The sequence below is a fragment of the Poecilia reticulata genome, linkage group LG7, assembly GCF_000633615.1.
Source record: "Poecilia reticulata strain Guanapo linkage group LG7, Guppy_female_1.0+MT, whole genome shotgun sequence".
Classification (NCBI taxonomy): Eukaryota; Metazoa; Chordata; class Actinopteri; order Cyprinodontiformes; family Poeciliidae; genus Poecilia; species Poecilia reticulata.
Genome location: NC_024337.1, coordinates 5,074,985 through 5,102,090, shown reverse-complemented (window position 1 = coordinate 5,102,090; position 27,106 = coordinate 5,074,985). Strand labels below are relative to the sequence as shown.

General features: G+C 39.5%; 1 protein-coding gene across 14 annotated transcripts in view; it reads right to left on the bottom strand.

Annotated features, from left to right (window-relative positions):
* Positions 1–1,729: 1,729 nt before the first annotated feature.
* Positions 1,730–27,106, bottom strand: part of LOC103466973 (myelin transcription factor 1-like) — a 25,886-nt gene continuing 509 nt past the window's right edge. For 2 of the 14 annotated variants that reach the window (XM_008412950.2, XM_008412951.2), the window contains exons 2-23: positions 23,494–23,545; positions 22,201–22,237; positions 22,050–22,118; positions 21,085–21,299; positions 19,787–20,887; positions 18,719–18,838; positions 18,121–18,211; positions 17,663–17,776; positions 17,351–17,568; positions 15,794–15,993; positions 15,463–15,678; positions 15,121–15,269; positions 13,490–13,552; positions 8,701–8,769; positions 8,391–8,453; positions 8,149–8,232; positions 6,371–6,592; positions 5,456–5,547; positions 4,061–4,164; positions 3,539–3,682; positions 2,747–2,884; positions 1,730–2,602 (exon numbers count right to left, since the gene is read on the bottom strand). In XM_008412950.2, coding sequence (XP_008411172.1) covers positions 2,588–2,602; positions 2,747–2,884; positions 3,539–3,682; positions 4,061–4,164; positions 5,456–5,547; positions 6,371–6,592; positions 8,149–8,232; positions 8,391–8,453; positions 8,701–8,769; positions 13,490–13,552; positions 15,121–15,269; positions 15,463–15,678; positions 15,794–15,993; positions 17,351–17,568; positions 17,663–17,776; positions 18,121–18,211; positions 18,719–18,838; positions 19,787–20,887; positions 21,085–21,299; positions 22,050–22,118; positions 22,201–22,237; positions 23,494–23,545 — 3,576 coding nt within the window. In that variant the 3' untranslated portion in view covers positions 1,730–2,587. Of the gene's footprint in view, positions 2,603–2,746; positions 2,885–3,538; positions 3,683–4,060; positions 4,165–5,455; positions 5,548–6,370; positions 6,593–8,148; positions 8,233–8,390; positions 8,454–8,700; positions 8,770–13,489; positions 13,553–15,120; positions 15,270–15,462; positions 15,679–15,793; positions 15,994–17,350; positions 17,569–17,662; positions 17,777–18,120; positions 18,212–18,718; positions 18,839–19,786; positions 20,888–21,084; positions 21,300–22,049; positions 22,119–22,200; positions 22,238–23,458; positions 23,546–23,716; positions 23,745–27,106 lie in introns of those variants that run through there. The other 12 variants (XM_008412953.2, XM_017305665.1, XM_008412943.2 and 9 more) reach the window with 11 other exon arrangements.

The following is a 27,106-nucleotide window of genomic DNA, read 5'->3' as shown; positions in this document are numbered from 1 at the left end:
CTTCAGTACTATATGACTTAGTCAAGATCCGTCCAGAAGAATCGGATCGTCCATGAATGTCATATTACAATATTGCACTTTGGTCACAGCGTTGTCCCATATCTGCGACATGTCAGTCATCGCAGATGCAACATGTGTCTCAGTCAATACAGCTAACTTTGCATCACGTCCACGGAGCTTACCTGTCTTTAAGCTTTCCTTCCAAGTGACGTTAAAAATTGGACAAAGTCCCACTGTCTGTGAAAGCGAAGCGCTGCTGATTTTACATGTCGCCATATCTTATGATTTATGCAGCGCTTCAGTACTATTATATTACTGACGCTCAGAGGAAACCACTGCGCATGTCTTGGAGCTCCGCGTGCGAGTAAAGGTGGAGCCGATGGGTGACAACAGGCACGTAAGTCACGTTATTGCTCGGATTTTACGGCGCCACCTTAAGACCCTGAACTTCACATTTTAACGGAAAAAAAACACAATGCGACTTGGATGTAACGAGTAACGCGACAGTTTTGTAGAAATGTAGTGAAGTAGAAAGTACAGATACTTACTGTAAAATGTAGTGGAGTAAAAGTAGAAAGTATCCATTATTAAATCTACTTAAGTAAAGTACAGATACACGAAAATTGTACTTAAGTACAGTAACGACGTACTTGTACTTCGTTACTTCCCACCACTGTGTATAACCATGATTAAGTAGGGCCCACACCTTGGCTCAAGGGGCCCACACCCTCCTAAATCCGGCCCCAACTGTGAGAGACATAATTAAGAAAAAAAAATCTGGAAATCACATTGTGTGATTTAAAAAAAATAATTTAGTTGTGTGTTCTGCAAATGTTTCTCAGCTGTCCTGGGAACGCCTTCAGGTTCCCCCGGAGGAGCTGGAACAAGTGACTGGGGAGAGAGAGGGAAGTCTGGGCCTACTTACCTTTATTTGAAAGTAGTTTGACAGGAAATAGGGTAATGGAAGAGGGGGAAGACATACGGCAAATGTCGCCAGGCCAGGAMTCGAGCCTGTGACCACCGCCACAAGGACTAAGGCCTCAATACGTGGGTGGTGCTTTGCCCCTGCGCCACCACAGCACTCCCATTGTGTGGTTTTAAAGGCTCCATGTTGAAGATGGTAATAAATAAAGGTATCCTTTCTCTTTTACAGCCAACTGCTCTGCAGTGTCACCCCTCTGCTCTCGCACACAGAGCTGTCGGCCGGCGGTAACGCTCAGCACCTCCCTCCCGTTTCAGACTCTTCCTATTAAAGTAAAAGTGAGAGAGCTAAATATTTTCATGGACTTGAAAAGCCCTGTTCCTGGGCGATCCTCACACAGCCTGACAGAGCTTCAGCAGTTTCGCAAGGAAGAAAAAAGTAAAACTGTTGTGTCTGGATGAGCAAACTTTTACTTCAGTCACAGCACAGACTTAAATACTGACTTCAAAGGGCGACTGCAGTAACTTATTTTATGCTAAATATTTACATGATTTTGCCATTCTTTTGCAGAAGTCAGGGTTTTTTTTTTACTTTGAAACTAAAAAGAGGTGAAGGAATTTAAAAAAAAAGTCAAATTACTTTTGATTTGTAAAAGCAAAGTAAAACATTAAAGAGGATGGCATTTTTTTTCATAGGCACAGTGTTTTAATGTTTAATACAGTAGACATTGTGTTTGTTACCGTGGAGCTTTCTGGTGCGTCGCTTAAACAAAGAGCAATGGTGTCAGAATACCTGAAGACTACAACAGATTTATGGTAGCTTTACTTTTATTTCAAGATGAAGGTAAAGGCTAATCAATATACAACCATCATTAGCACATAGACAATAAAAAATAAATATTCACCATCACTTCTTTTTTTTTTTATAAACCAAATAAATACCAAATATGCACAACTCCGCCTCCTTTTCTGTACTGTATAGCAGTGTATTCAAAATAGTTTGGGGAAATAAAAGGCAAAAAGTACAGAAGCACAAAAATCTTTACAAAATTATTTAAAAACCTGTAGTTACAAAATTTTTGCACATAAAAAGATCCCAGTACATAAATAAACAATAAGATATAGAAAATAATTCATAGTTGATATCTTAAAATATTTCCTCTTTGTTCAGCCATGAAGGAAACGACCATTTGTCTCTTATTGTGTTGGAATATTTTAAATTTGGATTTTTGGAATAACTTAAAAAGCAGATAAATAATAATAATAATAATAATAATAATAATAATAATAATAATAATAATAATAATAATAATAATAATAATAATAATAATAAATAGCTATAAATGCAGCAAATATAAGTAGTTAGTTATTCAACTAACAATTGCACAGGACACAAATAGTTACACAACAATAGCAAAATAAACCTACAAACTAGGTATTGGAGGTGCAACAACACTATTCTAATGTAGAGTACTATCAGATTTCTTGGGATATGGTAATAACTAAGAGTCACTTAAGCTCAGGCTATTTTCTGCTCTTTTTTGTTATTATTTTGTTCTGCACACATTTCCTGGTTATGCACTTTGTCTTCCTGACTTAAAGTAACATTTGGATGCCAGCGCGGTGACACACACTCGACATGCAGTCGTCTGTTCTGGCTCATACGTCATCCAACAACATGCTTTAAAAAAAAAACAAAAACAAAACAAACAAAAAAACTAGTGGAGTTATTAAATAACAGAGTAAGAAGAATGATCACATACAATATGTAAGAACTCAGAAGAAATGTGGCAGCTGCTTGTTTCGTTGTCGTCTTGCATCATACCTCTATGCCTTTTACCGCTTGGCTGATGGACTCCAGCAGGGCCCGGGTGTCGGGGTTTTGGTAGCAGTCTTTATTGGTGAACATGTACGTCAGAGTCTCCACATAATTATCGAAGTTCTGCTCGGATACTGGTTCCTGCTGAAAACACGAGTTCAAGATTAGTGATCAGGATCAGTTCATAAATGTGTGCAGTTGATTTGGATAGTCAGTGTGGAGAATTGTTCTGTTCTCCATGCTGAGCTCTCCATGTGTGAGGTTGAAGGAGAGTCGGTGAGTTGCATTTATTAATACCGAAATACAGCCGGTCCATTTATCATGCTACCTTTAGGAACTAGCAGGACAAAATGGCATCAGACAAAAGTTTTTCTTTCCCTTTGTTAGCCTCTATCTAAGCTGGGCCCTAAGTAGGGCGTTCCCTAGTGTGTCATATCTTCTACCCTGAGCTTTGAGGGTGTTTCCTAACATGTCATTTCCTTTAGCTTTAGCTTTGCAGCTTGCTAAAAGAGATAGAAGGAAAAACACAGAATTATTTATTCTCAACATCAGACAGCCAGGTAAGTCAGGCTCTAATTGTTTTGATTAATTAAGTATTACGTCCTTGGATTGAAATTTCTACATTTTTACACCCTGATTAAAAAAAAAACTAACAAAAAAAACAACAACCTCTGTTTCATCTGAACACCAGGGAGGAAGTGTGATCTGAATTACTTGTTTTATACATGAAAAGAAAAAAAAAATGACAGGAATTTGCTTGTTTCATTCCTTTATTGTTTGAACCTTGACACGACTCACCATGGTAGGTAGGCGGATGTTGGCCAGGCTGCGAATTAATACCTGACTCAGACCAGATAGCTCCAAGAACAGAGCTTCATTCTTCTCCTCTATCTGTTTATTTTCCTCCTCCATGTTCTTCAGGTTCTTCTCCATTGAAGAAATCTGTAGCAGAAAGACATAAGTTCTGCATTGGGTTAGGCAAAAGACAGATTTCAAATGTCCAACCCTGGTTCTGTAATAGACCCGTTTCCAAGGCTTTTTAAATTGAGTTTAATTAAAGAGGCAGATAAAATGCCTCTTAAATGAATGAACTTTATTCTTCCTAGCAGCAATCCCCACAGGCTTAAAATATCTAACCCTAACCATCAATGAACAGTGACTGACTTATTTCTGTTTCTCTTGAAATCTGCAACGATCTCAACTGTGGCAAGATGACTGTTTCCACACAGTGGCAAAAGGTGGTCAACCGACTCTCTGCTCTCGGCTACTGCAGAGCGATCTGACTACGTCTGAAAGTGACAAAACTCACTTTAATCTCACCTGAGTGTGCAAATTCATCATGTCGGCCTCCATCTCTGCGTTGGACTCATTCAGGTCACTGATGTCCTTGTTCAGCTGCTTGATATCTTCATCATTATCCAGAACTGGTGGACAGAATCACACGCAATGTGTAAACACATTATATTTGCCTGTCACGTGTTACAGTAATAGCTTCCTTCCTGGGCTGGAGCTGCATGTTTTGGTATTGATTTCGCGAGGGTACACACGCAGAGGTTTGGGACGCGTTTAATCTCCAGCTGCTCCCAAATTGATGTTCTGGATTGAATTGATTTGATGACAACAGTCAGGTCATCAGGGGGGAATGCAGGAGGACAGAAAGGAAGTGGGTAAAGGACTGGCTACACGTCTCATTTGAAGCACTAAAGGAAAGTAGGAATTGTCATTACAGAACTGTAAAGATTTCCAAAACTACTTATTTTTCCAGGATTATTAATGCCAACTTGTATGACTTTTGTTACAGGAGCCATTTCTCTATTGTTTGTTTGGTTAAATCTTAAAATTTTGATTATTTTATTTCATCAGTTTGCTTCTTGTTTGGTTGATTCATTATGAGTATATTTGTTTTTGTTTCTAAGAATCAGTTTGTTGGTTGGTAATTTATGTAATTAATTTAATGAATCCCTTTGTGTCTCTGAGAGTTCATCACTGTACCCAGATTTTGGGCCAGTTCAGCACTGGTGGGTCGGCAGTGTGCTCTGACTCTCGATTGTTTTCCTCCTTTAGCCATAAAATAATTGGTAACACTTTATTTGAAGGGGGGTGAATAAGACTGACATGACACTGTCATATACACCTGTCATGAACATGAATAAGCATTAGTGAATATTTATGACTGTTGTCATAAAGCGTCATTCAGTAAATTATGACACTTTTAGTACAAAATTGACATTATTCAAAATGTCTTTGTTATGACATTAACCAAGAAATCATTACCGATATAAATTTGTTCTGAAAGTATTACTGATTGCACTTTAAGAATTAGGTAACTTTATGTTATTAAAGGTAAAGTTTAATCAGTCTTATTCACCCCCTTCAAATAAAGTGTTACCAAATAATTTCTTCAATTTTGTTCTCATTCAGCTGCAGAAAGCTGTGGAACATCCCCGCTTTGGCTTGTTCTGTGATTGTACTTAACGCTCCAATGGGTGTCATCTGTGTGTCATAAACAAACTCATTTTATATTTTACACATCGCTGACCACGATAATTGCAGTTTATTTACCGAGGAGCAAAGGAACGAGACCCAAAATGAAAAAAATAAAAGGCAAATAGACTAGCAATAGAAATATGAATGTGTTTTTTGTGATTACGCCTAAAATAATCTAAATAAAACAGTGTAAACACATGGTAAACATCATTGCTGTGTTTGTCTTACCGTCACTTGCTCTGAATTTTGCTGTTATATATTCGTCTCCAGGAAGCTTGACTTTCTTCTTGCTGGCTGGAGCTCTCGGACAACCTGAGAGACTAAAGAAGATTGTTGTCATGATTTTTATAGCTCAACAGTTTTTGAAGCCTCAAGGAGAGAAGAAATTACTTCATCAAGAAAATGTTTTGTTTTTTTTAGTTATATCAGGACAAACTAAGAGGGATGAATGATTGAAAGCAGCTAAGTAGCTCAGAAAGTCAGTGAGTTGATTACAGTGTTTGACACAACAGCTAAAATGCTCAACAAAAGATGAAAAGCTTTTCTTTTGCTTTTGGCTGTTGTAATTTATTTGAGTTTATTTTATTGTTTTTAATTTCTTTGTACAAGGTCTTTCAATTATCTCTGACTGAAGGATGCTGTATAAATAAAGTTGCCTTGCCTTAGATTTATTTATTTATCCTTTGCCAGATTATTGCATCAGTGTGCGCCTGTCACATCCACTGCATAGTTAAATTTCATCATTTTAGTGTAAGATCATTTTTTTGTCACACTGTACTGTAAAATTCTAATTTTCACTGAAATGCCTGCTTGCTGATTCCTGTATGTTCTTAGGGGATATGACATTGAAAAAGCAAAAAAAAAAAAAAAAAAAAAATCAACAAAAAACTGTGGTACTAATAGACCAGTTTAAAAATCAAAATGCCATTTTTTAAAAGTTGGAAATACTGCAGAAATCTCGACTTCCTGATGAGTATGTTTGTAAACTGTTTCACTTTTGTGCCATTAGAATAGTTACAAGCATAATTCTTTAAAATCTACATCGGTCAATAAAGTATTGTGTTCAACATCCAGCCACTCCACACATCCAAATGTACTTGGGCAAGACACCAAAACCAACATTTTCTACAAAGAGCAGGATACCTGCGGTGTGTCAAGAAACTGCCATTAGCATGACCAGAACCGTCACAGCCTGGTGTCGGGCAGGTCGGGCCTTCGGTCTTAAAGGCCTTCCAAGAGAAAGGAGTGCCATTTAGTAGACCTTCCCTTTGTCGCTTTGCTGCAAGGGGACAGCCATAGGCACTACGGTGGGTAGCATACTTTCCACTGATGTGTCCAAGACTGTCACAGCCAGGAACTGGACACCTGCAGATAAGCAGAAATCCTAATTTGACTAAATGCTTTCTTCATGTCCCATTCAATACATTTTTTGGTGAATGCATGTCGGTAAGGTAAAATGTTTTAGAGTTGCACAAAAACTACGGCCTTTGCAATTTGATCTGATTGTTATTTAAAATCGCTTATGGTATGTTGTCTCTATCCTGACACAAACGACGGTCTGGCCCACGACAACAACCGCATCGTTAATTTGCTGACGACACCACGGTGATCGGACTCATCTCACAGGGTGATGAGACTGAGAGAGAGTTCAGAGAGTAACCTCACTCTGGACACCAAGAAAACCAAGGAGGCCACCATGAACTTCAGGAAGCTCAGCACCGACCCAGGTACTCTGAGAGGGTCCACACCTTCAGGTTTCTTAGCGTCCTCATCTCCTGGACTGACTACATCCCAGCAGTGATCATCGAGGCTCAGCAGCAGCTACACTTCCTGATAATCCTCAAGAAGCACAAACTGAACTCCAAGCTGCTATTGACCATCCATTGATGGCCTTCTGACATACTGCATTGCACTGTGGTATGGCAGCTGCACTGTTGCATACAGGGTGAGGCTTCAGGGGGTTGTTAAGACCATTCAGAGGATCGTTGGCTGGATGATTGGCTTCTATATTGCATTCTGAATTTGTACAACTGACTCCAGAGGAATCGTACCTCACCAGTCATGAACCTCACTGCTACCTGTGGCGGTGAAAGTGAAAAGGCTCTGCACAGGTGAGTTTGACTCTACAGTGTGTTCGGTTGAGGCAGACGCTCTGCAGAAACAGAGCGTCTGCATTACAAGTGCTTTTACAAACTGCTTTTTTTTCGCATAACTATAAAGTGTGGACAGCACAATCGTGCAAAAATCATCAACTGTTTGCTAATGTTTATTTGTCAATGTAATGTTAATCATTTCAGAAAACAACCTTACCTAACCATTACATTCCATCCACTGTCTGAAGCTCACTCAAAGCCCCATCCAGAGGCCGGAAAATTGACAGAAACAGGTGCCACCGAAGTAAAAGCATGCTAGCACTGAACCTCAACAATGGACGAGAAGAAGTATTCATATCTATGAATGTGACTGTTCTGATTAATACTACAAGCCCATGACGAGAACTGACGAGTCTTTTCCATGAACAAGAAGAAATGATCAGCTGCCTTCTATTTAACCCTTAGATTTCTTATTTGATCCTAAAGTGTTTTTAAATGTTTGCATTAGTAGAATGTTTTATTTTTGCCCGTCCCTAACTTCTTGTTTGAAAAAAAAAAAGTCCTAACAGCATTAAAGCTTTTCTTTCCTGCAGTATTAACACAGTAGAATTTAAGATTCTATTGTGTTAAAACAATATAATAATGTCTTAACCAAGAAAGAGTCTTGGCTTGGTATGTTTCAGGATAATCAGCCTTCAAGACAACTTAACGGCTCTGTCTACTGATATTTTAAGAATGCTTTTTAATTCTGTCCTCCCAGCATTATTCACGAACTGCTAGCCTAATAGAAAACAGAAACAGGAGTGACACTACGATACAGTCACTTACCTCAGCAGCTCAGATTCTTCCTTGTCGTCCCTGGAAGGTGCTGATTTGACACCTCCTTTCTTGGCCCGTGGACATCCAGACAAACTGGCAAAGTCACGCGTCAAAATGTAACACTTTTGTAAGGTACAGATGCCAAATAGTTAAAGTACAATTATTATTATTAATTATTATTAAGACGTCGTCTCATTAGGTGTCATTATTTTACTTATACGGATCAAAATGCAAATGTGAGGAGCTCCCACCTCCTGTGCGACGCATAGTTTCCAGTGATGTGACCCGATCCATCACAGCCTGGAGTCGGACACCTGAGACACATGTAGGCAGGTTTTCAGCACACATTATTTTTATTTTTTTTATTTTCCTCACTATGCACCTAATAGTTACTGTTGTATGCTTCCAACTAGATATCCACCACCCATATTTGATGTTTTGATGTTTTAATCGAATTGAAGCATGGAGATGAGAAAATGGACCAAGCCATAGCTGCAGAGCTTTCAGTAAAACTTGTTGAGGTTTAGTCAGGAAACAATTAACTCAATAAAACACACATACTTCAGTTCAGCTGTGTGGGCAGCCATGAGGGTCCGAAGTGATTTATCAGCAAGAGGACAGCCTGACAGACTGAAAAAGTAGAAGGAGAGAGTCAGAAAACAGAAGTTAGAACAGATGGAAAGAGCTAGATCACAAGCTCAACCAGATCGGAAGTCAAGTCAGAACTGGGCTGCACCCATAAGAAGAGATCTGATTCATTATCTACCTGAGCAGTGTAATTGTTAGAAAAAAGAAAAAAAAAAAGAATCACCATGTGCAGTGTAAACGATGTCGTTTGCTCCTGGAAAGGTTTGTTCAAATTTCAAATAAAAAAACTCACAAACTGCCTAGACTAGATAGAATACACAGGGACCAAATGATGCCACAGCATTTCTTCTGTAGATGACATCATCTTCAAATTACAAATTAGACATGTGGACAAAACTGTCGGGACACTGTTACAGCTACTAAGACAACAAAGATCCTTCAATCCTTCAAATTGAAGAGAAGGTTAACATGAACGGTAAACAAAGAGCCCAGAACACAAAAATTACAAAAAAAGAAAAAAGAAGAGGACTGAAGTAGAGAGCTTAAAGTCGCTGCTATGATAACCACAGGAGCAATATCACAGATGTGTGGTCAGGGATGAAGAAGATCACAGGCTTCAAGCAAACGAAGGATCGGACAGATGAAAGTCTGGACAGAGCAAATGAGCTGAACACATTGTTCAATAGGTTCAGTTCTGGAACAAGCTCATCCCACCCTGCTTTGACCCACAGCTTTCAGACTCTCTGTCTTCCACCTCAGTCATGGACTCTCCTGCTTCTACAAGTTTGTCTTCAACCACATCAGGAGATGCTGCTGCTCCCTTTGCCTCCACCTTCAACTTTTCTGTACCTAGAAGTCAGGTGAAGAGGCAGCTGGAGAGACTGAACCAGAACAAGGCGGCTGCAGGTCCAGATGCTGTCAGCCCCAGAGTCCCGAAGGCCTGTGCAGAGCAGCTCTGTGAGATTCTGCAGCAGAATCTCACACAACAACAGGTTCTGTTATTGTGGAAGACATCCCGCTTGGTTCCGGTTCCGACTCACCCATCAGTCATTAATGACTACAGACTCTTTGCCCTGACATCCCACATCATAAAGGTCCTGGAGAGACTTCTGTTAACCCACTTGAGATAGCATACAAGCACATACCAGGACTCCCTGCAGTTTGGTTATTATTACCAAGGAGTTGAAGATGCTGTCATACATCTGCCTCAACAAACCTCTGTCATCTGGACAAAGCAGGCAGCACTGTGAGGATCATGTTCTTTGATTTCTCCAGAGCAGTTAAGAAAATTCAGGCTAATCTGCTTTGTCAGAAACTCCAGAAGACACAGGATCTATGGCTGACCGATAAACAGACTACAGATCATTAGACCACTGAAGGTCTGTGTGTCTAACCAGGTGATCAGCAACACAGGAGCACCACAGGGCTCTGTACTCTCACCATTCCTTTTCACTCACTTCCAGCACAAGTCCCACTTCTGTCATCTACAGAAATGCTCAGATGACGCTACAATTATCGAGTGTATCATAGATGGACAAGAATCTCATTTTACCGCTTTGTCCACCAGCTTGCTTATGGTTATGGATTTCACGAGAAATATGATTAGATCAAACCCTCTTCCCATCGCATGAGAAGAAGTGGAAGTGAAAGTTTGTGGTTTAGGTACCACAAACTGTGCAAATCAGGCCTCTGATAGGTTGGTGCAGTGATGAATATGTTTCAAAATGGAAAAATCTGAAAATTGGTAGAAAGGATATGGAATTAAGAAAATGAATAGCCCACAAAGGAGTATTGGTATAAATAAGCTAAGTAATTAGTTGGATTAAAAAAATAAAACTACAATTGAAACTAATAACTATAAATTAGAGAAAGAAACCAGGAGCTTGAGTTGGTTTGCTTGGGCCTCGAGTTTATAATTAAGGGTTTAAGCTGCTAGCTTTAATAACTAAAAGACAAAATTTGGACTAGACAACTAAGATCAATATTGGTATCTACAGATAAGAGATTATTCTGAGAAAGAGATACAAACCAGCATAAGTAAAATTGAGAGATTTCAGAAAGATACGAGGGGAAAAAATGTAGAGTAACTTCAGCACCGTAGGGACTGATGGTAGACAAGAAAACATCTAATATATTAAAAGAAAAATGGAAAAAGGAACTTAAAGAACATAAAAATAAAATAATAATAAAAAAAAACAATAGGATATGGAATACCCAGAACATGTAGGACAATCTATTTGGTGTGTCTGACACATGACATACTACAAAAAGAAAACAAATATCTGGTACAAATAAGTCGGAAAACCATCACAAGATTATGATATAAAGAGGGACCGACTGTGGAGCAATGGCTGTGCATTATGGAGGAGATATCTGTGATGAAAAAACTCACATATAAACTGAGTTTGCAAATGGGTCAATTTGTTGGAAAATGTAAAAAATGTAATGATTATAGAACCAAGGAAGACACCACTTTCACAGCCGGACAATATGGACATTAATAATGAACAACAGTATCAGGATGTAAAGTACAATGAAACCACCCCCCCAAAAAACAACTTAGAAATAAACTTAACAGACTCCCTGGAGGGCAAAAAGCTGCTCATCGTCAGTGACCACTGGTTTTAGCTGTCGAGCTGCTAATGCGCTAAGTCTTATGTGTAATATTTATAAGAAAAGAGACGCAGTGCTTTGGTACTAATTGTCAATACTACAACAAGATAACAATGTCAGGAAAAAGTTAGAACTTAAAACTAAATTAACGAGAGAGAGAAGAAGTAGGTCAGTACTGACAGCTTGACTTTGACAACCATAACATGTAGATGTGATGTGGAGTTTTGTGTTTTCAGGTCATTTAAAAAACTGAAACCCCAACTCAGATCATCGGTAGACCTGATGCTTAAACTAGCCAATCAACTACTGCTATGGCCGATAGTAATCACATTAATAATGGTAAAAATCACATCAAGCCTCAAAACATACAACCTTTATGTTCAATTCCAATATTTTGCTAAAATCCAAATGTTTTCTGCATGGTCGTTCATATAACTAATTGCACCCAACTGCTGTGTGAACTGTTTATATCCTCAAAGCGACCCACATGTGCAGAAGAAGAACAATGGAGTCACATACCGGTGTATGGAAATTAGTTGTTTTGAGAGCCTTACCTTTGACATGTTAGTTCCTCCGTATAATGTGGTGACTACGTTAGCTCATTACAGCTCCTGTTGCCTGAGAGGTGGATGTGATGGGTGTAAAGGTGGCTTAAACACAGTGTTCAGGTCTCTCTCAGCTTTCTGTTTCCCTCTAGCAAACTGGTAATGTTTTTTTTGTTGTTTTTTTTTAAAGTTTTTTTTGTTTGTTTCTGGGTTATTCAACTCAGTCAATCAGAATGTTTTTTTTTCTGTTATTGATATAATTATCTCTTCTTTTCACAGTGAACAGTTTTTTTGATAAAGAAATTTGAGCAAGTTATGGTTTGGCTGTGGAGTCTCTTATTTTGTTGCAAACCATGAGCCACGCTGGTAACAGAAGTAACCATAGATGGGATCGTTTATGGATTGATTTTAAAGTTTATTCAGCAACGTGAGCCGACATTATTGTCACAAGACCATGACAACATGAAGGAAGGTAATAACAAAAGGACAAGTAATGGATTTTTGTGGCGCATTTACTGCAATTTCTGTAGAGAAGTCCATCTGGATCCATAGTCAGAAAACAACAGTGGTCTGACTGTGATGTGATGACCTTCAGTGACAGACTTGTTTCAAAAGTTAATAAGCATAGTTTTCAGCCATTAAATCTTTTCTTGGACTCATTTATAGACTATTTATAGATTAACACATTTTCATACGAAGTCTTGTTATTTTATCTATTTATTCTTTGGCCTTTTACACGGAAAAGAACTGAGTTAGTCTATTCAGACTATGGTGAAAAACTGGAATATACATCCCACATGGGCAAAAAAGTCTCTCTAAAGTGTATTGAACATAGAAAGAGCTGGAAGAGGCCTTTTTAAAAAATTCRCCCTTCAAACTTAAGACAGCTGGAGGAGTTTGTTCACTAGTAGTGGACCAAAATACCCGTGGACAGGTACAGAAGTCTTATTAACAGATGCATAAATTATTTCATTGCAGTGATTGTCTCAAAAGGTTGCTCAACAAAATATTAAGTTAGAGGTATCATTTTTTGTCCAAGCCTGCTTCATTTGTTTGCTTTTTAAAATGATTGTATTCAACCACATTTCAAAAGCAATGCTGGATTTTCACTGGTTGATTTCTGTAAATGCTATGTATTACTTTTGTCAGTTTTAAATTATTTCAGGGACCATTGTGGGCTTTTAGATCACAAAGTGGTGCCAACAATTTTGTACACGTGTGTGAAGAAGTTGCTATAAGAGGATAAGAAGATTCTTATTAATAAAATTTCAGAAATTAAAAATTTTGCTACAAATATTTTGAAAATAACCCAAAGCGCATGTTGAATTTACTTGACTGTTATTGTCAGCCTCATGTTAAATGTACTTAATCTTTAATAACTTTATAAAATACATTTATAGAAATGTACAAGACCACCATTCACACATATGTAGAATTCTATATATTTATATTCATAGTCATAAGTAACTTATGAGGATAAACTAAAGGTAAGTTCATAACTATAGCCTCAGTATTTTGTCAGTTAAATTAACAAATATACTGACAAATGAATGGCTTAACGTGATAAAAAATAACACTTTCGCAATACACACTCAAGGTCTTACCTTCGATGTGATGCATAATTTCCAGTGATATGCCCACTGCCATCACACCCTGGTGTCGGACATCTAAATCAAAGAAAATAATAATCATGGATTAAACCTGAGTCAGGTTCTGCTGCAGGTTTCTTCCTGTTGCTACAGGCATGCTTTACTGAGCATGCACTAAGGAGTTGTTGCAAGCAGTCCACTGATATCACACGTTCAGTGAAGGCTGCGAGTCAGTGACTCTATGATAGCTGCTGGGTTTTCTTGAATAGAAGGCTACTTGGCCAATTTAAATTATAAGCTAAACTTGAGCACATTTTTTTATATCTAGCATCAACTGAAATGGATGTATAATTAGATTCACTTGATTTTCTTTTCTTTTTTGTAAAACAGGTTGAGATGAGTCATGGGCTGCTGGTGTTGAAAGATGACGTGTTGTGACTATATACTATATACATGAACCAAAATGAACTCAAATGAAATCACGCAAAACAAAATCTTCAAAAGATTTCTTGCAGTCAGCATCTATCATGAGGTTGAGTTATGTGTGTAACAATTACGTTGCACATGTGACGGCAGATACGTGTAAAAGAGTGTCTCTATTCTGTGAAAACAGAAATCAGATTCTTTAGCAGTGGCTTTGCTGTGATACTGACGACTGTTCAGCCAGTAGATATGTTTACACTGATCTTCTTCTTTGAAAGGTTTGGAAGTCAGCCTCTCTTGTGCTGACTTCCAAAAGCCATTTTACTGCCATCTGTTGGCGCAAAATGGCATTGCACCAGAAATTACTCGAAGGAATCCATGATTAGTTGTCACAATAGACTTTATCTTAGAAGTGTTTATTTTAGATGTAAAAACAATACAGTAATAATAATGTAGGTTGTTTAGTTTCTATAAATTTTAATAAAATATTGTCACATGAAAGTCGCCATGTTGTTCACTCTGAAGTGCATTCTGGAGTAAATGACATCCAAAGGTCCAACTGTGCTAGCACAGTCCAGCCAATTTTTATTTTTTTTTTAAATTACAGTCAATAGTGACACAGTGTGGCATTATCAAAAATTACACCCGTTAAACATAATATGATAAACAACTACTCAGGTAAAGTTAGCCTTCATGTGTTTACTCTGTAGACTCCAGTACAGAATGGACCAAAACGAGTCATCAACCCAGCAGGTTTAAAAATGGCGACCTCCATCGATGTAAGTTATAACAAAAGATGTACATTTTTGAAGTAATTATGAGTTTTGGTGTATCGCAAACAGCAATTTCTCAGTTAAAATAAAAATTACAACATATTTAGGCCAACATGTTCAACTAATCCTGGATCACTTTGAGCTTTTCAGCTACAAATCTACTGTAGATCCTGTTACTTTTAATTAAATCTTTGACAGATTTAATTAAAAACTGTATTTTAATATTTCTGCTACAGTAATTTTAATTTATCAACAAGTCTTTCTCCATCTCTTCAGATTCTTCAGCAAACCAGATAATTGAGTCAGCATTTCATATTCACACCGCTGTTTGATAAATAAAATATTTAACTCTTGATTTAGGTCTGACACTACTTGGTAGCTATTGTCAAACACTGAACTGTGTGTCACGTGCCCTATTATAGTTTTAAAATGGGAAGTTCTTGAACTTACACAATAACTTCTTTTTTGTTGTCTTTGGGCTGAAACTTGACTTTAAAACTGCTGGTAGTGACTTCACCGGGGTATTTCCGGTCCTCTGAGTTTTCTTGGTTCTCTTCCTCATCATCAGATGATGTATATGAAGGAGCTGTGTATTCCATCTAGACAAAAGTAAAAACAGAGCATAAATGGCTAAGATACTCCAGAAAAAGATTATCCAATCAGAATTCTGTTATCAACTTTAAAATTGTTTTAATGTATACAGTTGCTACAGGCATGGGACTCTGATATTTCCTCTTTTCCTTGAGCTTTTGTCTTGTACAGAGATGTCCGGAAAGTGGCAAAATTTATTACCTCTTCATGGTCTTCCTCCTTGTCTTCAGTGGGTTTGGTGAAATCCAGTGGACCTTCCCAATCTGACTGAGGATGGTCCTGAGACAACGTGGCATCCACAAGCTGAGAGGAGGAAGGCAAAGAACATGCAGCCTCTGCAGACTGTATGTCGTCTCTCTTGGTCTTTTTCATGCTCAGGTCTAAGGTGCCATTCTCATCCACCTCAATCGCGACCTCCTGTAGTGTTAAAATAAATGGTGAGAGTGAAGTATGGCACAGATGTTGGGCGTAACTGGAAAAGCCAATGTTCACATCCTAAACTGGCTTTGAGCCACACAACAGATCTGTATACCTTGGTGCAAGGCTCCAGGGGTTTAGTGCTGCAGGTTTCCGGTCTCTCCCAGCAACGGGTGGACAGGTTGAGGATTGCCGTTGCTGCCATATGGGCTGCCTCTGCGTCCTCTGCACCCCATCCACTGGAGGATGGGGTGTTCTTGGCGAAACCTCCTGATGTACCATGGCTTGGCGAGGGTGCGTTGGAAAATGGTTTAGCTGTGTGCAAATAAATAAATACTTTGTAACAGAAAAGGACAAATGAAAGCCACTTCAATGTAATGTCTAAGAATCATAAAATGCTAGTGAGATAACAAACAAATAAAAAGTTAAGAAGGCATTTTGGTAGCCTCAGTATTGTTTTTTTTTTTGCAAATGATGTAGTTCTGTTAGCTTCATCAGACTATAATCTCCAGCTTTCAGCATGCAGCTGAATGTTTAACGACCGGAATGAAAATCAGTGCCTCCAAGTTCAAGACCTTGAGCTACAAAAGAGAGCCGTGCTCTCTGCAGGTCGTGAATGGCGTCCTACCCAAGTAGGCAATAGGTCAATAGATTGATTGATGTGGCGTCTTCAATTATGTGAGCTCTCATTTGCCAATTAATATATTCCACCCTCATCTATGCTCATGAGCTCTAGGCAGTGACCTAAAAAACGAGACTGTAATGAGTTTCCTCCAGGGTGTCTGGGCTCTCCCTTAAGGCAGAGAAACTGAGAAGTGCAGTTTTCCAGCAGGTGCTCCTCCACATCAAGAGCAACCAGTGGAAATGTCTTGGGGAAGGACGCCTGGGACATGCAGGAGGAACGATGTTTATCAGTTGTTCGGAGGATCGGGCTCAGGTGGGGCGGACTGGGAGGACTGGGGAGAAAGGTGGCCTGAGAGTTTATGCATATCAACGCCTCAGCTCTTGCTCTTTGCCATACCAGAAATTACGTTACTGATTTTCACAACATTTCTAAATGTAATCACACCAGCAGAAGAGGACTTTTAGTTTTGTAAGGAACGACTATTCAGCGTTCATAAATATTGTTTATTTTGACTAACAAATGATAATTTTATTAACCCTTTAACTGTCACCACCAAAACAATCAGGTCAGTGGGTCCATCAGGACACTAGTGACACTGCTGTCAGCATGATAGTTGATTAAACAGAAGTGATCTTGTTCTGCTAGTTGTCCAAAACATAGTTTTTGTGCAATAATTTGTACATAACGTGCAGTATGACAATGTCTTAACTTTGCACATCTAGATGCTTACTCTTCTTACCTGAATTTAAATTTAAATGGACTTAATTGTTTGTGCCTTTTTTTTTGCTTTTATGTTCACTTGCTGGGTTTTTGAACTGTGAATCAAATTACATCAAGCTGAAAATGGGTGTTTATTGAGTTGTGTGCAATATAATTTCTCCAACTAATACAAAGTAGCGTGAAAAAACATGATGCTTTATGCAGCAAAGGCCATCAGGCCGGGACTCAAACCTGTGGCGGCCGCGTCACCCCTGCGCCACCACAGAACCCGTTATAAACACTCAACACTTGTTTTGTGGCAAAATCTAGAGCAGGACTTAGACTTACATTTGAAGACTTTAGTGGATGTGTCAGTGGTGTCGGGCATCTTTGGAACGATCATACGCTTCCCAAACACTTGCACATCAAAGCTTGCATAGTCAAAAGAAACCTTGGAGTATTTCTCCAGCTCCTTGGCAAGGTTAGCTCTAGGCGTGGTTGTCACTGTGTTGGGCCGGTAGCTGCCATACTGAGGGATCTCCAGCTGTTTCACAAAACACATTGGCCTGCAAGAAAAACCACAGGTTCGACCAAAATGCACCAGCAGACGTGGACTTGCGTGGAGGTGAAGAGGAAACCAAATGTTGTTTCCTGTCTTGCCTTAGCACTCTGTCAGAGTTTGATGTTGGCTCGCTGGCTGCAGCTTGTAGATGAACCTGCTTGTCCTGGCTCTTGTTCAGTTTAGCTGCTGCTGCTATGGGGCAGCCGGACAGGCTGAAAGGGGTTGAAGATCCAAACATGAATTTTTAATTAGCAAAACAATCATCGAGATTTTTTAAAAAAAATCTTAGATGATTTGATCAAATGTGTGTTAGTTCTATTAGAGGACGTTAGTTTGTCTTAATTTTCTGTTGCTTATTTTCTAAATGTATCTTTAAAAATCAGTACTCGTGCTATATTGAAAATAATAAAGATAAATTATACTACAGCATAAAATGACCTGCTGTGTGCATGCCTTTGTGCGTGTGTGTGTGTGTGTGTGTACGTGTGTGTGTGTGTGTGTGTGTGTGTGTGTGTGTGTGTGTGTGTGTGTGTGTGTGTGTGTGTGTTTTAACAACCTGCGGTGTGTGTTGCGGTTACTGTTCACATGACCTTGGCCGGTGCAGCCGGGAGTGGGACACTTCAAGACATTTTCGTGCATGGCCAAAACTACAGACAGCAGAAGTAAGGTTAGTATATTTAGTGTACTACGAGCACACACAGTGACTGTGAGCTAAAGAAAGCAGTKTGTTACAACAGTATTAGTCTGTCTTCAGTAGTAGTGTTAGTTGAACTGATTATGTTACAAGTGCTAGTGAAGACTTCTTCATTTTTTGTCTTGATTTTCAAGACAGAAAGATGACGGAAACACTTTTCTTCTAGTCTAAAATGTCTGCGCCATCTTCAGCTTATTGCAGTTGTTCCCAAAATTGTGATCAGAGATACATTGAGGGTTGTGAAATGTCAAGTTGGTAGCCTTACAATTTCACACTGAATTCAGTACATTTTTGAAGTGATAATATATATATATTTTTAAAATAGCATGAAACAGCTGTTTGGTCGATCCGTCTGAGTTTTCATACCCTCCTTTTATTGTTCTGTGAGTGAAATTGTTTAACTTCCACCAACAGCAGCCGTAAGGTGAAAGGTTTGGGAACCACTGGGTGATGAACTCACTCTCTGGAGGTATTCTGTCTTTGTGTGGACATCCAGAAAGACTGCGGTGGTGAGGATACAACCCAGTGATGTGGCCTGTTCCGTCACAGCCTGGAGTTGGACACTTTACTTCCTTCTTTTCTGAAAAGATGTGAAGAAGCTTAATTAAATGTCATGAAAACACAAGAGGCTTATGAAAAAAAAAGTATATTTGCTTGTATTTTAACTGATTACGGGAAAAATTATTTTTTCTTAAGTCGAACATGGGAGAGACGAAACAATCCATATGTATTGCATTTTTCTGATAAGATTCAACGCGGCACAGTTTGACACAAACCTAATTTCTTCAACATTAATGCTTTAGAATCAAAAAGTCAAATCTGTGTCACATTAATTGCAATAACAAGACGGCAGGGCTTACAGATAGACATGTTGCTCTGTGTCAGGGGTGTTGAACTCAATTTAATTTTGGGTCAAATCAAGATCATGAATGTTCTTAAAGGGCCGGTTGTTCCAGGATCTATTGCTAAAACCTGTCAATGAACAGTTGAAATATAAACAAAATTCTTAAAATTAAATGATATCGAACATCCTTTCAGTCCCTCCAGGATTTTGCAACTGTCTGTGGGAATTTTTTGCAATAAAAATTAACATGTTTGTGGTTGTAATTTTGAAATATTTGCACTTTTGTAAGATGGGAAATAGGGCATTTTATGACTCGCTGTGTCATTATGGATTGTAGATAAAGTAAAGCTGAGGCAGATATTTAGTAGAAGTAAAAGAAACATCCACCTGCAGGTGGGAGTAAACAGTCACTTTTATCCAATATTTTTCACAATTTTTGCCAAAAATCTACAATAAACTCACAACTATGTTTCAGTGCAAAAAAATGCAGGGCTTTGTTGATTTTACTGAATTTACACAATAAATCACAGAAAAGTGGGGGGAGTGATTGATGTAATTTAACAGTAAAAACTACTTTGATTTGATTGAAACAATAATGTTTAAGCACACTGTTATCTTTTTGACGGTTCTAGGGCTACATAGAGTTTGACACCTTGAGCTCCATGCCATTGGCAGACAGTGTACCTTTGCTACAGTGGGTGGAGCGGCGGAGTCCAGCAGAACCGTCGGAGTTCTTCATGGAGGAGTTGCTCGGTTGGTAGTCAACAGAACTGCTGCTCTCCTGACCGCCTTGGACCTCCTCTGCCTTCAGAGCTATGGCCTGCTCCAGCAACCCCAGGTTCCCTCGAGTCATGTCCCAGTTTTCAGAGTCGTCCGTGACGCCTGATCCCTCGGAGACGCGATCCAGTTCCTCTCCCCTGTCCTCCTCCTCCTCCTCCTCTTCCTCTTCCTCTTCCAGTTCCTCGTCATCTTCCTCTTCCTCCTCGTCCTCCTCGTGTTCCTCCTCCTCTGCGTGAACTTCGATGATGACGGTGCTCGGAGAGGCCTTGCTTGAGTTTCCTTCTTCTTCATCGTCGTCTTCATCTTCTTCCTCCTCGTCTTCTTCTTCTTCTTCTTGCTCCACTTCTCCGGCTTTGCTGCTCTGCTTCTCCTCTGCTGCTTCTTCCTCGGCCCTGAGGGTGTCGCACTGTTCTTCCCTGAGTGACACAGTCGCTTCAGATTCCTGAATGAAAACTGTCTCAACTTGTCTCACTTCTCCGTCGTCTTCGTCCTCTTCATCCTCTTCCTCTTCCTCCTCCTCTTCCTCCTCTGCGTCCTCCTCTTCCTCCTCCTCTTCTTCAGTCTCATTATTCTCCATCGGTTTTGACTCTTTGGCCTGATTTTTGTAATCTCCACTTGAGTACTGGTGATCAGAATTTTCCTGCCTGATCACCTGTCTTCTGATCTCCATCTCTTCTGCAACATTCCTCTGACTTTCCACTTCCTCCTCCTCCTCCTCCTCCTCCTCCTCCTCGTCTAGGTTTGCTGTTTTTGCTTTATCTTCTTCCTCGTCTTTTGTCTCTTCATGACAGGGGACGGTTGTTTCTTCTGCTGGGAGCTCTGGTGGGAGGCACGCGGATGCTGACTGAACCTCCTCTTCCTCTGTGATTATCATACATGTTACCTCCTCGCTAAAGTTCTCTGTCTCTACTTTGTTCTCGGTCTCTGAGGCGATACTTCTGCTCTTATCATCAGGTGAAGGGCAAGGTTGTTCTGGGCTGTCTGTGGTCACCGAGGTACGTTCAACTGTGGAACCCAGGTATACAAACAAATGTCAGAGCTGCTATGTTGTTCATTTGTAACCTGGTCTGCATCCGTACGTAAAAAGACTGGTGACAGATTTGCACGGTTGGTCTAAGCAACAATGAACATTGCTCACATTCACTTTCACATTTCTGAGCTGAAAGAAGTTGGTGGAACGTGTGAAAGATTGAGTTACACACCTTTTCCCGTCTCGCTCTTTGTTTCTTTTTTCTTTTTGTCTTTGATGCCATCTTTTTCCTCTCCGTCTTCCTCATTCTGCTCCTCCTCTTCTGCCATGTCACTGTCCTCGTCGGCCTGTTTGGTGGGCTGGGTCCTCTTCCTGGGCGACAGCGGGTTCTCTTCGATTTCGGCCTCCTGGAGCTTCCTTTTCTTTACAATTGGGCAGCCCAACGCACTGAGAGCAAGATGGACAAAACAAAAGAATTATAATGTTGTATTGTACTCGGGCAGCGAACTATATGATGCATTAATTTGACTGGAAATTAATGTTTAGTCAAATAAATTATCTAGTTAAAAGTTGAAATGATGCAAGCACGCTGATAACGGAGCAGTGTCATAACCGTGGAGAAAGCTGCTTTCACAACAAAGCTGATAAAAGTTTTCTATTATCATCTCCATATTTTAATTCACCCAGTGTGTCTGTAGGAATTCATGGGACAAAGAAAACAAGTGGATGAAGGCCTGAGGGAGGTGCTTTCTGCATACGATGAAACAAATGAAATTTCCAAATGTTTCTTGTAAATTAGATCTATTTACTTGTGTGAATAAAGTTGAAATAACAAAATTATGCTGCTTAGAAAAGCTTCAGAGATATGCTGGAAGGATGACCTCATGAAATAGGCCAGTTCACAACAGCAAGGAGACTGTGGGCTATTCATCAGCAAAACAATGTCACCCTAAAAGGAGCTGAGGAAAACCAAAACGGCTTCCTCTTGAGTACAGGAAACGTTTTGGGTCAACAAATATTTCAGCACCCAAAACTCATTATATGGATGTCTTTTCCCTCTGTTTACCCACAAAAACCGAAAGTCCGTCATATACAGAAGTAAATCGTCAGGCAGATTTTAAATACTACGACACGTTTATATTGTTGATGATACATGATGCTGTCAAATGATTGCTTATCGTTTCTGCTGAATCCCACCTTCTGTGTCTCGAATATCTTCCACTGACGTGACCTTTGCCATCACATCCAGGGGTGGGACAGCTGCTGCTGGCACAAACCAAGAAAAACCTACATTTCAAACGCATCACGTTGTTTGATTTGAGAGCCGATCAGGACAAGAATACTTTACCTCATTTCCAGCTTCATTGCTTGTCCAACTTGTTCTGCTGACAGAGAATAGAGTTCACTGCATTATCCGGGAACACAAACAAATATCTCACTTTATATGTCTTGTGACAGAATAGATTAAATCCATGTGTCAAGATGCACTTTTATTACGTATACGACTGAAAACCAATGGGGAGATTTTTCTTTCAATTTGGACAAATTTTTTATGTTGTTAAAAATGTAGATTTTTTTTCTCATTTCAGAAAGTAAAATAATTCAATTTACATAGAATGGGATATATTCAAGTCTTTATTTATTCTAATTTTGATGATTGTGTCTTGTAGAAAACAAAACCCAAAATTCAGTGTCTATATATTTATATTTATAACTTCGCTTAAGCACTTCTGGATTTATGTAAACTGCATTTCGTTGCCTGTACTTGAGACATGTGCAAAGACAATAAAGTTGAATCTATCTATCTATCTCATATTTCTCATTTCATTTGTAGACAATAAAAAAACATAGAATGCTAACATAGAAAATGTTAGCATTCTGAAATTTTCTAAAGATTAGGCACACAATGAAAAATGTATAGGAGAAGCACAAACTAAAATCACTATTTCACCTGGTGTCAAAAGAGTTTTGAGAAGTGAAAAGAATCCTTAAATGTATGGGAAGCCAGTAGAATAAGACAAGAATCTGGAAAATATGATTATTGCTGTTTCCTGCCACGGCCTTTTGTATTTTGCTCACAAGCTCTATGAAGATGCTGATTTTTATTTTCCAACAGGGCAAACACAGTCCCAACCAAATACTGAGAGCACATTAGTAAACACACTCTTCAAAAGCCTGACACTTATGTTTAAAACACCCTTTTCAGTGGTCTGATGTTAATATTCAAATTCCTAATTGTCCGTAAGCCACGATCATCAAAATTCTGAGATATAAAAGATCTCAATATTTTTCTCTGCGTAATGAATCTATAGGCTACATAAGTTTCACTTTCTGAAATGAGTCAAAAGAAAATTTGAACTTTATCACAACTTTATCATTTTTGGAGCTTTGTTGATGTCAGCAATCCACTTATTTGTAATTTTTGATTTGCTGGAAGGACGAGTGATTGATTTAATGAACCAAAAATGAACAGAAGAAAATATCTGATACAATGTGCTGGTTTCTCAGCTTTCTAACACTCTTGACGTGACTGGACTGGGCTTTTAGAATATGAATGAGAAGTGAGACAGAGTGAGGAGATCAGATCTTTGGGAATCAAATCTCACTTTCTGCATGCAGGCTTGTCGGTGCTCACACTCACCCCGGATGGCTTTAGAACGAGCTCGTGTTCTTGTCTCTGTGTCTTGACTCATCTATGTGACAGAGGGTTGGGTGAAAGGTTTACAACAGACAGACAACGCAGCATGGAGGAACAATTAAGATGGTAAATTGTTGTCAAACAGACACAGGAGAGATGGCCAGACAGATGGAGAAAACGGACAGGGAGGGGAAAAAAACAACAAAAAAATTGCTTTGTCACTTACTTTCATCTAGCTTTGAACTCATTTATGCCTAGAGTTGGACACAAAATAGGAAATCAACTCGGATAAAGCTTTGAGTTCACTTTTAAGAAGAGCAAACTACATTCTGCCTTTCTGAAGGAAAATACAAACTTTACTGGGTCCTATGAGATCAGAGTGATCCAAAAAAAGAGAACAAGTTTGGCTAATTGATCTCATAGGTAACTTTAAACATAACAGATAAAAACAGAAGCTACATGCTAAAGAGCAGACTGATTTGCTGCCTTTATAAAGCAGCATTTTCTAGTAAACCTTAAGAAATGCTATGCGTTTGAGTCTTTTCTTTTCTTGCACATTGGACCATCAACTAAAAATAATTACAGATTACACTGTTGATTTCAACACTGGGAAATGCCAGTGTTAATGCCAAGTTCATATTTAAGAAATATTTGGAAATCAAATAAAAATACTTCTACAAACATATGTATCAGCTTTAAATCAGCATAATTATCTTTGAAGTTTTTGATAAGTCATGGTTATAATTAAATATTTCAAAACTGCATACAGGTGTCATGTCTAACATGATGTATTGTATAGGCATACCTCTGTATACCTATCCATAGGTATGTTGATAGCTCTCTATAGGCATAAAGGCCACTAATCTACAGATAAAACCCCTTCATTAAAATGCTCCTTTCCACCTGGAGCAGCTTCGGCCCCTGATCCTGCAGCTCAACCAGGTGACTTCTTCTCTGAAGAGCATTAACCCCAACAAAGACCCAGGGCCTGACAAAGTGTCGGGGAGGACTCTGAGGTTATGTTGGCAGGGGTCTTTTTAGACATGTTCAATCTGCAGTTTTCAGCTGTCCCGGTCTTCCTTAATTGCTCCATCTTTGTGGTTGTGCTAGTAGTAGAATCTGTTGTGACCTGCTTGAATGACTACCGTCCAGTCACCCTAACCCCAATCGTTACAAGACGATGTGAGAAGATCGCCCTAAAACACATGAGGAATAGCCTTCCTGCTACTCACGACAGGCACCAGTTCGCCACAGAGCAGGGCATGCTCCATTGCCCTTAGACACTTGCAGCATCCTGACACTTATGCTGAACTTCAGTTCACCATTTAACACCATCATCCTGGGAAAGCTGACAGTGAAGCTCCATAATCTGGGACTTTAAACAGCAATTTGCCTTTGGATCAGGGACTTCCTCAACAACCGGTTTCAGGTGGTGACAACAGGGGGTCAAACATCCTCCACTCTGGTCCTGAATACAGGCACACCACAGGGCTGTGTGCTTAGCCCGGTTCTTTTTACACTGCTCACTCACAACTGTGAAGCCATCCACTGCTCCAGCAGGGTTCAGATGATACTATCGCAGTGGGTCTAGTAACAAACCATGATGAGACCCTGTACAGAAAAGAGATCCACCGCTTGTCCCAGTGGTGTTCACTGAACAATCTGGTACTCAACACCAGCAAGACCGACAAGGTCATAGGGGAGATAGAGGAGGACAGCGCACCCACCTTTTACAATTCAAGGAGAGGTGGTTTAGTGTGTTTACAATATCAAATTCCTGGGCATCCAGATCACCTCGGATGTGACCTGGTTGGTGAACAAGTCTTTCCTGGGGATGAAGGCCCAACAAAGACTCTTTATCCTCAGGAAACTGAAAATGGTTGAACTCCCTGTTCAGTTGCTCAAGAACTTCTATAGAGATGTTATTGAGATCCCTGTGTTGTCATGATAGGTGTCAGTGGATGGACCCAAATGGAAACGTCAAGCTATGCTGAAGATTTAATGAAAAATGAAAGAACAAAAAACTCACAAAAATCAAAAGAAAGCATGGAATCCAGAGAAGGACAAAAACCAATAAATCTAAGGGAAAGACAGCAGAGAACAGAGGGGAAGAACAACAGGATATAGTAGGAGTAGACGAGGGGAACTGGCAAGGAGTGAGAGGAGGCGCATAAGTACTGGGAGAGTGAATACAATGGGCCTGGGCTGGGAGCTGTGGCCTTGCAGCAAGAAGGTCCTGGGTTTGATTCCTGGCCCCGGTCTTTCTGTTTGTTCTCCCTGTGCATGCGTCGGATCTTTCCGGGTACTCTGGCTTCCTCCCACAGCCCAAAGACATGACTGTCAGGTTAAATGGTCTCTCTAAATTCTCCTTAGGTGTGTGTGTGTGCGCATGGTTGTTGGTCCTGTCCTTTTCTGTGTCCATTGCCCTGCGATGGACTGGCAACCTGTGATCCCACCTCACTCCTCTTGACCTCTGAAGACCAGGACCTCTCAAGACCCCACTAGGGATAAGCGAGTAAGATAATGGATGGATGGTTGGACCTGGCCTGATTTGCTAACTGACTGCAGGTGTGAGGGGAGAGAGCAGAAGACAGACTGAGGAGAGGGAGAAAGTGAGAAAGTGGTACAGGGCGCGAGGGAGAGTACACAAGGAGTAGGAAATGAATCTAACACTAAATAATAACAAGAAACATGATAAGAGTAACAAATAATAACTACACAAGAAGTAAACATAATAAACTAGAATTACTAAAGAAGGACAGAACTAAAGTAAAACAGAAATAAGTGCTGTTTTCTTTCTATTAGACGGGTCTAATAGAAAGAAACTCAAGAATACAGAATTAACAAACCTCAAAGCAACACAGGATCCTAACACATTCTCCCTACAACATATGCATATATGCGACAAAATTAAAATCTTATTTTATGTCTTACTTATGCTGACTGCAGTTTTGTGGAGGTGAACTTTTATGACATCTGACATATCAACGCAACTTTGACCGGCCGGATCTTCTTATTACAAAGTCAGCGACAAAACGGTAAAACTGCGAAGTTAGAGCTGAAGTGACAAGCACCCGCTAGACAGTATGGTGTGATTTAAGGTATTTAGTAAATTCCATATAATAAATTATATGGGAGAATATCGTGTTTAAAGTACAACGTTACGAAATGGTTTGTTTACGAATTCAAAAAAAATGTGGCTGCAAAACGGAGGAGTAAAAACTAGCGACAGGAATTGGGTTGATAAGCAGCTCAACGATTATTATGTAATCAAATCAAAGGTGACGAAAAATGTAAAAAAACATAAAAATAATAATAATAAAAAACCATGACAATAAAAAAAGCTGAATTTCCCCAGGATCGACAATAGATGAAACACAAAAACATTCTAAGTGCAGTTGGATAAAAAGCGGCTGCTTGACGGCACCTATCTACGGGTAGCCTGCTGCCTGATGCGCGGTGACACAAAAGGAAACATGAGAACGCACATGCAGAGTGAAGGCGTTCAGTGCGTTGACAACAGAGACGTGAAGGCCTGCTCAGGCCTTTCCCTCTGCTAATCTGTCACTCTGAACACATAACCGCAGCTTTTTTACAGTTCTTTTATTTTTATTGT